This window comes from Sapajus apella, unplaced genomic scaffold (assembly GCF_009761245.1).
Source record: "Sapajus apella isolate SASKATOON/1434 unplaced genomic scaffold, GSC_monkey_1.0 scaffold117, whole genome shotgun sequence".
Lineage (NCBI taxonomy): Eukaryota > Metazoa > Chordata > Mammalia > Primates > Cebidae > Sapajus > Sapajus apella.
This window is the reverse complement of record NW_022437057.1, coordinates 4,241,471-4,253,852: the sequence shown is the minus strand read 5'-3', so window position 1 is coordinate 4,253,852 and position 12,382 is coordinate 4,241,471. Positions and strand designations below refer to the sequence as shown.

Here is a 12,382-nt window from a genome sequence, read left to right as displayed (position 1 = left end):
GTGAACTCCCCCAAGCTCACATCTGGAAAATGGGGCGAAGGGTGCCTACTTCACAAAGTTGGTGAGAGGAACAAATAAAATCCTGCCTGAATACTGACTAAATAAGTAAGTACCTGGTTTTAGGTGCTGGTCAGCACAACTTAGTGCCCGGGCCCCCAGGTAAATCTCTGGCCTCTGGGAGGCACTATTGCCTAGTGCTTTTGTGCATGGGCCGTGGAATCACGGGGTTGCAAGGTCCCATCCCAGTTGGGTCACTGCCTATCTACCTCACCTCAGACGCATTAATGAATGATCCCAGCCTAGTTTCCTTGGCTCCAAAGGAGATGGTAATACCATCTCCTGGACGGTGGTGACACCCGCGAGTACTCACTGGCACCCGTGAGCTAATGGGTGTAAATCGCCGAGCAACAGTGTCTGGCACTTAGAAGAGCTCAGTAACAGGGGGCTGTTATTATCTGCTTGGCTTGCTCCTTTGGGCGTCGAGGTGTAAGTTTAATGATGGGGGACAGGGGGCAGGGAGGAGGGCGCCTGGTCGGCTGCGATCTCCCGTGCCGGTGGAGAGGGCCGGGCCGGTGTCAGCGCGTATTTATTGATGGCAGGTATTTGGGGAGTAATTGAGCGCGGCGGCCGGCCCGGGGCGAGAGTGGGCCTCCACGAGCAATTAAATGTGATTAAGCCGAGACCTTCGGGATCCAGCTGGGTGATTGATAACCCGGCCGCATTCCTGCCGGGCCCGCGACATCAAACGGGCGGCCGGCAGCGGGCGGGGCGGAAGGGGCCGAGTGCCTGGACGCTGCCCTTGTCGCCCGCGACGCCCACGGTTCTGTGGGGAAACCGGGTGACGCGCCCCCTTCCTGCGCAAGGGTCACTCCCTTGCTGGCTTGCCAGGTGCAGCCTAAGAGGGAAGGGCGCCGGAAGGGAAGAGGTGGCCAGGAGTCCCCGGAGCTGGGGCGCAGCTTTGGGCGCACAGCTCCTGACGCGCTGGGCTGGGCTCCCGGAATCTGACACGAAATCGCTGGAACCGGGGAAGACAGAATGGAAGAGAGAAGAGAAGGGGTGAACTAGGAGACTGTGGGAATGAGAATCAATTAGAAAACAGGAAAAAAAAAAAAAAATGAGAGATGCGATGGAGAAGCAAAGTGACAGGCAAAGAAAGGGGCGGGGAAAGACAGGGAAAAGTTAAAAATGAGAACTCGGAAAGAAGTTACCGACAATAAGAAGACAGAGATAAAAGTTAGAAAGCTATATAGTGGGACAGACATGAGAAGGAATGAAAAGAGGAGAAAAGATAATAAAAGCAGGACAGCAAAAATAAATAAAGGAAGGAAGGAAGAGAAAGAGGTGAAATGGAGGGAGTACGAAAGATGAGAAAGGAAAGTGAGAGACAAAAGAATGAGGAAAATGGAGCAGAAAAGTCAGAGGAGGCAAAGACAGGAAGGAAGCTAGCCTGGGTCCTCCCCCCACCCCCAGCCTTCTCCTACCCCATCCCTGTTCCTGACTCCATTTCAGCAAATTCTATGCCCAGAGCCAAGCGCTGCCTGGTGCCTGGGAGACCTGGCATTTGCCTCCAAGAGCCTGACTCCTTCCCAGCCCAAGCCATCAGGCCAACTCCTTCCCCTTCCAGGCAGGAGGAGGGGAACCACCACATCCAAGCCTGGAGTGATCCTTGGGCTCTCTGCACCCCAAGTCATAATTCACAAGTGGAGGTGCTGAGGGTTCCCGGGGCTGTTGCCTCGGGATCCTGGAGCCTTCGGAGCCAGGGAACAGTTTCTGTCTGTGCTGACTCCACAGACAGGATCAAAACAGCATGAAAGAAATCAGAGAGAGAACTTCGTCGGCAGGAGCTGGACTTCTAAAACCCCCTTCCGCCCCCATAGGCTTCAATATTAAAAAAACCCCTAGGAGTCTCAGACACTGTATTAATTAGTGCAACCACCCATGAAAAGTTGGGTTTGGAGCGGCATTCTTTGCCCTGTGTGAAAATCCAAGTCTAATAAACAATTGTTAAGTTGGCCTGTTGCCGCTGGTAAATTACATAGCATTAAAAAAATAATGCTTTTCATATTAGGCACTAATTAAAGGTTGGGACAGCTTTAAAACAAGATAGGGAGGGGGGAAATCAAAGAAAATATAAAAATGTTCTTTCAAGAGTTATGGGAGGTTAATAAAGTATGTCTGTTAGAGTGAGCCTACTTTGCCCCTAGCTACAGCCAAACTGGAGCCACCACAATTGGGTCTCAATAAGATAATGATATTCCTTTCTCTGCTATTAAAAGCCTCCCAGTGCAAACTTAAAATGATTTATTTAATTTAGGAAATTATGAGGTGTAACTTCAAAGCCTGAGCCGTTAGTAATGGAAAATACCAGGTTGTTTAAAATTATAATAATAATTGTTTGGAGGACTCAGGACATCAAAGTGTTTTCATCAACAAATGCAGAGAGGTCCGGAGGAGGTTGGAAAGAGTCAGAGGAGGTGGATGGAGTTTGGATTTGATTATTACAAACCTTATCAGGGCAAGACTCAGGGTTCCTGCAGCCTGGTCCTCTGTTCTGCTTTGAAGCTGGCTATTCTGGAAAGTAATTTTACTGCTTTTTGTTTAGTTTGTAGGATGGAGGAGGCGAGAGGGTGGCTGAAGGTGGGAGAGGGGGTAGAGGGGTCCAGGAGTTGACTGAGGGATTTTCCTTGTTGCTGTGACCACTTAATTTTGTTAAAGAAGCCAGCAGCATCACCGATCTGGGGGAAGAACATTTTTGCTTACATGGAAGGAGAGGAACAGACACAGTCAACTTCACCGACCAGGCCCTGTGATTTCGGGGAGGGTGTGTGTGTGTGACGTGGGTTCTTTTATAAATGAGGTTTATGCTTATTTCAAACCCAGCAGTGGAGACAGAGTGGGGGTGGGGGAATGGCCTCTCCAACCCGTGGCAAATGAGCGGCTTTTATAGCAAAGAATGGCCGTGGGAGTTTTCATTCGGTCAGACAAGGTTCTGCTCAAAAGCAGGGATCCTCTTTTCAGTCGGGTCAGGCAGACGTTTCACCAGCCACAGCTCTCAGTCAGGCCTTCACTGCCTACCTCCTGCTGCCCTGCTCCCTCCATTCCCCCTATGAGGCCAAGGCAAGGCTGGGAGGGGGAAAGGAGAGGGCTGAATATGAGCCCCAGGTCCACTGTGTTAGCTAGCAATGAGGGATGGGAAGGGGAGCTGGAGAGAGGCTGCAGGCCTGGAATCTCAGGGTCTGGGGATCCAGAGTGTCCCCAGGCCCTTGCATAGGTTCTGATACACTTCTGCCTCATTTGCCCTCACCATCCTTCCTGCCCACTTCATCCACTCACATTTAGGCGCGGGTTTCCCTGCGGCTACTTACCAGCTCTGTAACCTTAGTGAGTCACCTCTTTGTGCCTCAGTTTCCTCTACTATACATGACAACCATAATACCTCTTCAAGGGGTGTGTAGCAACTAAATGAGAACACAGGTGGGGAGGGGGGAAAGCCTAGTTCTGCACACTGCAGGGGCTCCACAAGTGTGATTTCCCCTGCTTTCTTCCCCTCTTTCCAAAAAGTGGAGCTGTGTCTCTTGAAAAGTTTCGAACAAAGCACTGAAAGCATGGAAGGGAGGGTACATTTGTGTGCCGGGCTTCTGGCAACGGATGCAAGGACGTCCAAAGCCCGCACACTGGCATCTTCAGCTTTAATTTGCAATGCGCACCTTCGCGGGTCCCTAGTAAGGGAAGGTCCTTCTGCCGCCACAGGTTGTCAATCTGGCCTCTGAAACACCCTGTGTGCCCTACCAAGCCTGACCGAGGCACGGACCGCGGTGACTCCTAACCCAAGCCGGGACTGCAGGCTTGAAGGGAGCCACAGAGCAAGGCGGCGGCCCGGCCCCGCGGACCTCAGGCTTGGTTCTCAGCTCGGTAACCCCATCCACCTATTAGCTCTGGGGTGCGTCTGTTCGATCTTGAGCAATTCTTTTTCCCCTTTCTGAGCCTTAGGTTTTGCTTCGGCATCTGGGGCGATGGGGATGGTGCGCAGTCCCCCAGATGGATTCCAGCCTACCCCGGCAGCCAAGCAAGACGCAGCCCCTATTCTACGAATCGCACTCTGGTTCGCGACCCCGTCCTCCTGGGGACGAGCAGAGTCTTAACCCGGAGCCGGCGTCTCCGGATCCCCGACCCGGGCTGAGATCGCCCGGGGCTGCGGGGTCCAAGCGGCGCCGGGAAGGAAGCTCGGTGGACAGGCTAATTAGGGACCCAACTTGGCGTGTGATGACGAAACCGAGAAAGGCTTTGGCCTTTGGAAAACGCAATCATTAACTGAATATGGCTAAATTCCGGGCTGAGATTAGGAGTTCAAGCCGGAGACGTCCAGCCGGACGAGAGACGCGCTTTCGGGGAGGTTTGGGTCGCTCCAGCGGCTCAGTTCCGGCGGAGCAACTGAGAAAGACAAAATCAGACTCCGACTTCGAGCCGACCCCTGGGTTTGGATCACCTCTGCGATGGAGCTTGTGAAACCTCTGAGCCACGTTGCCCGACCCTGGCCCCACAAGAAAACGGAGTTTCCGTCGCCCACTTTCAAAGTGCGTGCAGGCACAATGGAAGCGCGGGACGAAGCGCCAGTCCTGGTAGGTGCCAAGTGCCAATCTGCCCACCGCGCTGTTTACTCAAGAAGTCCTCGCAGCTTTCTGCTTCTGTTCTGAGTCACCGGAGCCTCACATCTGAACACTGACCTCGGAAAGGTATCAATCATCAGGAACCACTTCGGATTTATTCGTGCAACAGAAAGCTGAGTTTAAGATTCTTCTCAGCGTCCCCCACCCATCACCATTTTATCGTGATGCCTCAAAACCCAAGCCCGACCGCAGTTCTGTATCCAGTTTCCAATGGGAGAGAGGCTGGGCTGCAAAAGGACTTGAATGAACCACCTTCCCACTTCAAACCGAAGAGTATTTGTTCGGAGTCCATCTCCTTGGAAAGAGCTAGGAATCGTAAACGGAATGCGATTTGACACACTCCTGAAAGGGCAGCGGGCATCCATCCCTCAGCCCAGCGAATGTGTCTGGTTACCGTGTCCATCTACAAACAGCTACAAGGACCCCTTTCCTCAGTTTTAAGTTTGATGTTTTGGTAGCTGGGAGATTTCAAGTTCAAGATTTTCCCTTGATCATGTAACAAACGACTTAGATACTGGCTGATCTCTCTGCCTCACCACTTATGTAAAGCTCATCTTTCACTGCACTTTTTCTGAAGAACTCCTAGCAGCAATTTCACCTCTTTTCCATGAGTAACAAGCTGCTAGAGGAAACATTTCAAAGTTTTTCAGAAGCTTCAGTTCACTCCCCACCACCATGTATTACCCCAACATGGCTGAATCTGGCCACAACTCTTGGTTGATTTACATTAAAATATTTAAAAATACCAGCTCCCCCCTCATCTGGGTAGCACTTTCAACCTAAGCCTAGCTAAGAACAGAGAGCACCTCTTAAAATGATTGTGAGTTTGGACAACTTTACTGCAATAAAACAAATGTTTAATTTAATTCAGAATAAGAGATAATTCTTCAATAAAATATATAAAATTGTACAAGGCACCCTTTCAAAGGGACAAAGGTATACTGGAGGGAGGGAGAGATGGACACGAAGGTGAAATACCAGGAAGCTTAATGGGCTGTTTGACAACCCCATTTTCACCAAGTCAAAACATGGCTTTACCTTCTGCCCACAATATGTTAAAAAGTATATAAAATTTTCTAATAAGTTTAGGACATACAATAGGTACACACACAGAGAAAGCATTTTTTTTTTCTTTCTGGATCTACTAATTTTTCAATATTTAGTATATAGGTAATAGTTACAAGATACTCATTTTTTAAGCAGAAAATTACTATTATCCCCCCACGCACACATCCAAATCACCTTTGCAATCTGTGAGAATGAATGTACCTAGTATTTCTCAGAAATCATCAATTCCTTCCAACAGGTTTTAACTTTTTACTCTCCAATTATCTGAAATGAAGTTAAGCAACAGCCTTGAGAAGAATTAGGAAGTATTTCTAGTTTTCACCTCCAGGCATTCTTAGGGTTCTTCTCATCCCAGTTATTAGTCTTACAAAAAAAAAAAAAAAAACTCTTAAAAAAAGAAAAACTTTAAAAATGTGTGTGGTGGGGTAGCGGTGGGGAGGGGAGAGATAGGAATAAATATGGTAGTATATAAAGGCTTCTTTTAATGCAAGTAAAATGCAGAAATATGAGGTGTCCCCTTCACTTTGAATAATCTCCCCATATCTAATACTTTCTATGTGCATTGTGTCTTATTCTTTGTTTTCCATAAGCAGAAGTCAACAATCCCATCAAAATCATTGACTTTAGCAAATTTTGCAAATAATCTGTATCCCTCTTTAAGAAAATACAACAAACGGACTTACGCAGTCTCTTTCAGGAAGGTGATATATTGAAAAAAAAAGCACATATGTATATAAACTTTGCCTTTTAAAATAATTTGAATTTTTACGTCTGCTGTATAAAAACGTATTATATTTTATTATATATATATTTATACATAAAAACCGTCAGAGCCAATCTTTGTGAAAGGAGAAGGGGGCATCTGGAAGATCACACCAAGAAAACAGGGCTTGGTGCCTCCGCCTAATAGAACAAATTTCAACTTTGTCGTGTGGCTGTCAGCCTAGCCGCTTAGGGTGGTGCACGCAGGGTTTGCAGAGCAGGAGTATTGGCCGGTACTGCCTTCTTGGAGAGGGAGAGGAAAGCCTTCAAAACAAACATCCATCATGGAGTCTATTGATCTGGTCTTCCTTAGGACAGGTGGTACATGTTATATCCCACTGGCGTGGCATAGAGTCCCACGGGCGGGATTGGAAGTACAGGTCTATGGAATGGGTAGGATGCTCCGTATATGGACGCTGCCTGCAGGGGCGAGCTGATGGGGAAAGGGAGACTGAAGCTGGAGGGCAGCATAGGTTTTGCAGCCATTTTCAGCTTTTCCAGTTCTGCCTCCTGCAGTCTTTTCGCCTTGGCCCTTCGGTTCTGGAACCAGATTTTAACCTGGGTCTCTGTGAGGTTCAGAGAGCTGGAGAACTCCGCACGCTCTGCAATGGAGAGGTACTGTTTCTGGCGGAACTTGCGCTCCAGAGCGAGGAGCTGGGATGTGGTAAAGGGTGTGCGCGGCTTCCGATTGGTCTTGTGTTTCCTCAGGGTGCAGGTGGTAGGGCTCATATGTCCTAGAGATCAGGGAGGGGAGTAGATTAGCAAGACAAAGCTACGTCACATTAAAATAACAATATAAAATGCCTGTCCCCCATCATCTCTCTAGGTTTTTTCCTTTCCAGCCTCCCCTCTCAACTGAAAGCACTTAGCTTTAAAAAAGAAAACAATATATACGTATACATATATATATATACACACACACATATACATATCTATGTATGCAAAGACATTACTTTGTTTCATCTTCGAAAAAGGTAACTTTGTCAAAATTATGTGTGTTTCTTGGGAGGGAGATGGACTCTATATAAATGGGTAAATTGCTTCATTTTTTAAAAAATGAGTCTTTTAACAAAAAGTTTGGAAATCTAATGGTGCAACTGAACCTTCTATATGGAAAACAAACAGCATTAGAGATAATAGAAATATAACATACACTGTAAAACAAGTGAATCAAGTGTTCTGTGAGAAATAAAACTCTCTTCTGCGCATAATTTCTCGTCTTTAAAAATGAGAGGCCAGGTTCATGGTTATCCCAGCCTCCCTCAGACGTGGAGACAATCACATATGAGAAGGAAAATAAAAAAGGTCTTAGCAACTGGGTTAGCTGTTTCCCTTGGTCTCCTCTCTGAACCAGAAAAAGTGGATTGCGTCAGCATATTTATGAAGGATAATCGAGCAGATAAGGTCTGCAGTAAATTAATAGCATCTTTGAATTTGGGGGCAGTCCCACACAATAAACAACCACACGGCTGTCATTGCATCCAGTCCACAGATTATAAAATCTGAACATCATTTTACAGATCTGGATGTGGGATAAGGTTCTTGGCTGGCTGCTTCTGTAATATAAACTTTACTAAGACGAAGGGAAAAATTAGCTAGCCCATAAATGTAAATGTCAGGGGAGATCTTGCTGCCTCCGAATTGAGAGCATGTGATGACATCTTAGTCATTCCCCTCTACCCATTCTATGGCTTAGGGCAAATGTGTAAATGATTAGTTTGTCATGGGGAAAAACAAGCAAAATAAAAGTATGCCAACAGCATCCAGACTCCGCATTTAGAATGGAATTCAATTGCGGCAAATCACAGACTGGGACATCCTTGTGATTCCCCAGCATCAACTAACTTTCGGCTTGTCTTCCTCAAGGATGTGTGGGTGGAAGAGATGGAGCTGTGGCGATAGAATGCTAAACAATTTTCTGCATTTGGCTTTTATGAGCATGCTAATTTCCCAAATGTAGCCACAGTATTACCTCCAATGTACTCATGGGAGAATGTCGCATTTCTTGTTTAGTTACTTTGGTGGCCCAAGATAGAGTTTACACTTCATACGGAGGGTGACACAGCGCAAGTCCAACCCAGCCTCCATTTCCAACAAGAGATGGATCTGTCCTAGTGTCCCATTATTACCCATCACTTTACTGACTTAAAAAGAGGTAAAAGACTCTGTAATCAATCAAAGAACAGAAATCTGGGAGAGGGAGGGGTAAGAAACTACCACAGACATCTATACTTTTGCATATGCTAATCCCTAAGTTATCAGAGAGCTGGGGAGACAACTTAATTTACAAATTAACAACACTGTCAAGAGACTCTCAAGAGACCAGCAAAATTCTTGCCCTTTCAAACTAGGCCTGGCTTTCAGGAGGACCCAGGTGTCTCAGCTCAGATAAGTTCCTAGTGTGTAGATACCTTTGCTCCTGGCTCTCTGTGGGGTTTTCAAGCAGCTACACACCTGGAAAGGGTAATTCCAGCTGCTCCTACGGGTTACATTTGAATTATGAAATCCAGGTGACTGGGATCGCACATGTATATCAAAACCATGAAGCTATGAGGCTTCCTCCCAGTGCAACACTCCCCACCTCTCCACTCCCCCCCCCCCACCATTTTAAACCAGCCAGAGGAAGGATGCGATTATATAAGGCAAAACAGCATTTATCCTACTTCCTCCAAATAACAAAATCAGGCCCGGGCGGGTAGCTCCCTCTCGCCCCAGGCTCCAACGCCTGGCATTCTCAGGACCCATTGCTCCGACCACAGGGCTCCCGCTGCCACCGCCAGGCCTAAAGCACCAACAACTATGGGTGGGCGGGTGTGTGTGTGTGTTTTCTTTAAGTTCCGGGATATATGTGCAGAATGGGCAGGTTATAAACTTTTTTCTCAGAATTTCCAGTTCTTTTCACAGAAAGGTCACAGCCAGGGCCCAAGGTTGCCTTACCAACAGTAGGAAAACTTGAGTACAGCCAGGGATGTTTAGAGGGCTAGTGGGTCGTTACCTTCCCAGACCCACAGGCCTAAGGATGGCAGGATTCCCAACCTCTGGACACTGCTCCATTTAAGGCCTATACCCTTGGCTGAGCATAGCCATAGGCTACGGACTCAATATCTGTTAAACAAATTAAGTCTTTTAATTTTCTCAGCCTCTACTTCACTGTCAATAAAGTGGGTAAGTAACACTAATCCCTCAATGTGGTTCAGAGTACTAAAATTTTAAGAGTGCCCAGAGCCTTGTCTGCCACCTGGTAGGTGATCATTAAATGGTCCCAAGCTTTTTTTTTTTTTTCTTTTCTTTCTTTTTTTTTTTCTTTTGTCAGGCCCAAACTGCGGATTCCTCTCTGAACTTTGCTGAAATGTCCTCAGCTGTTAAGAGGCCGGCTGCTGCCCTACAGAGGAGATAAGATAATACTGTGAATAGTGCTGTAAAGCACTATGCAAACTTGAGTTTAAATTCTTTGAGTCCCTTAATCTCCTCACCCTTTGAATCTTTCAGAGTTTCTAACAGGGTGGAGAAAGACTGCCAGAGGGGACTGCCATTGACGCCTGGGTGTATGGCCTTGTTTTGTTCACAAAATACAGTGTGTCTAGTCTTGAGGGCTGAATGATGCAAATAGTGAAAGGATCTCTCTCAGCTTTGGAGAAAGTCCCTCCACAATCCCCACCCTTACCTTTCTTAAAGGTAGGGAATGGGGTGGGGAACGGGGGAAATTAGGAGGCAGAGAAACCATAAAGGCCAAGAGATAAAAGTAAAAGAGACTGTAAAGAATGACGTCTCCAAATTGTAAAAGGACCCAGGGACCAAAAATGGATGCTGAAGCGGAGAAGAAATCTCTGCAGCCTCGCTTGTAGAAGTGGGGTACAGGTGCAGACCTCCACCTAGTCTCTCTGGGGAGAGGAAGCAAAGTGGTCAAGGCACCAAACAGAGGAGCAGGGCGTGGCCAATCAGTGGTTGTTGGCAACCTGGGAAGGACAAGCAAAGGCCATCTTCTTTAAAAGCCTCAGCGTCCACGTCTGAAAAACAGGCTAGTCACAAGTCCAGTATCTACACTTGGGGGTTCTAGAGAGATCTGGATCTGGTAAGCTAATGAGCATCACTTTGTAAACTCTCAAGCCCTACTGGAATGCGGTTAATTATTACTGTGAGCCAAGAAGAGCCCGCGCGCTTCTGGCCCCAGCCCGCTCCCGGCGAAGCTCAGAACCTCGCTGGCGAGGTGCCGGCTGCGGAGACCACAGGGAGACGTTTCCTCCCCGCACCCGTCTCTGGTGCCACCGTCCCTCCGTGGGGTCCTGCTTCGACACCGGTGGGACTCACGAAAGAAAATGATTTCTACTCAATGTCTGGTTAAGCCCAGTTAGCTCATCTTTAAAATGGGGGCGCACCTCTCAGGGTTGAGTTTTGAACCTGTCTCGTTCCTGGCTCATCCAGGTGCTCACTGAACATGGATCCATCTCCTTTACTCCCTAGGAAGAGACCCCGGGGAACAGTGAAACAAAAACCAAGTGGCAGGAGCGCAGGGCCGAGGGCTATTGAAACCGACCACCAAGCGACCCCGTAAACCCAGGTGGGGTTGGCTCTAGAGTTGAACAATCTGTAAGGCGAGGGAGTCTCAGACACACACAGCGCGGTTATTACCCAGAGGGTGTCTTGGATGCGGCCGGTGCGCCAAACGCCCCGGGCACTAAAGGGTCCAGAGGCGCTGGGCTTTGCTTTCCGGGGAGTGAAGCGCACGCAGAAGGGTCTCGGTATCCCCAGCCGGCAACACCCGCGCCCCGCTCCCTCCAGTACCCCGCGCCACCGTCCACCCCTGCCCCGGCCCAGGCGCGCACTCACTGGGCGGCGGCGAATATCGGCCGGATTCCTGAATCCACGCGGCTCCATCTTCTGAGTTTTCCGACTTGACCGAGGCGGTCTCGAAGGGCTTGACCAGCGGCCCGGGGCTGTGCGCTTCCCGAGCGCCGTGGCCCGGCAGCAGCAGTGGCCGCAGGGGGGCCCCGGCCGAGGCGCTTTCGGCCGGCCGCGGGGACGCCTCCTTGGGCGGCTTCTTGTCGGACATGAGCGCCTCCACGCTGAAGGGCAGGCTGGAGACCTTGACGCGGCGCTCCTCCGCGGCCCCCTCGGCGCCCCCAGGCCCGGGGCCCGGCCCGGCCACCACCGCTGGGCCCTCCTCGTCGGACGAAAACAGGTCATTGCCTTTGGACGGAGAAGCCATGACTTCTCTGCCCTACGTAGCTCCCAACGCGCGACTCCGCTGGCAACCCGGCAGCGGCGACTCAAACTTTTTTGCGGGGGAGACGGGAGGGGCGCGCTGGGAGCCGAGCCTTTCCTCCGAGGGGAAGTGGGAGACGCGCGCAGCCAATCCGCGCCGGCCCTGGCGCTGACGCCAGAGACGCTCGTCTCCGATTGGCTCTTCCCGAAGGGGCTGGGCCCCCTCCTTTTTTTTTTTTTCCTAATTTATTTCCTGTTTGAAATAAATTAGGAGTTAATTACAGGAGCAGTCAGCAGAGTTGTTATTAGGCGATCCCTGAAGGGTTATAATCACGCCGAAACTGAAAAGCCCGAGACCTAATTAAGAGCGATTATTTAAAGAGGAAGTTCGCCGAGTCCCATTTCTTCTCTCTTTTGACCCTTCTTTAAAAAGGGACTCCGCGCCCAACCCACTCTCCCTCTACCGCCAGAATACGTCAAAGATCCTCAAATGGCTTTGCAGAAACGTTTATGAAGTCCCTACTATGCGTCAGAACTGGCTTACTTTACAACTCGAGAGAGTTGGTGCTGAAACTCACAGGCCAGTATGGCTGTGAAAAGAAATGTATGCACTTAGAACAGTATCTCGCCACTAGCCAGCGCTCGACAGCGTCCGCTGTTACTTTCATAACTCTTTTCCCTGG

General features: G+C 49.0%; 1 protein-coding gene across 1 annotated transcript; it reads right to left on the bottom strand.

The window, feature by feature from the left end:
• Nucleotides 1–5,507: 5,507 nt before the first annotated feature.
• On the bottom strand, nucleotides 5,508–11,830 carry MSX2 (msh homeobox 2). Its single transcript, XM_032260385.1, has 2 exons — nucleotides 11,325–11,830; nucleotides 5,508–7,231 (listed from the first exon to the last, which is right to left on the bottom strand). The coding sequence occupies exons 1-2, from the start codon at nucleotides 11,701–11,703 to the stop codon at nucleotides 6,807–6,809; spliced, it is 804 nt and encodes a 267-aa protein (XP_032116276.1). The 5' UTR covers nucleotides 11,704–11,830; the 3' UTR covers nucleotides 5,508–6,806.
• Nucleotides 11,831–12,382: the final 552 nt, after the last annotated feature.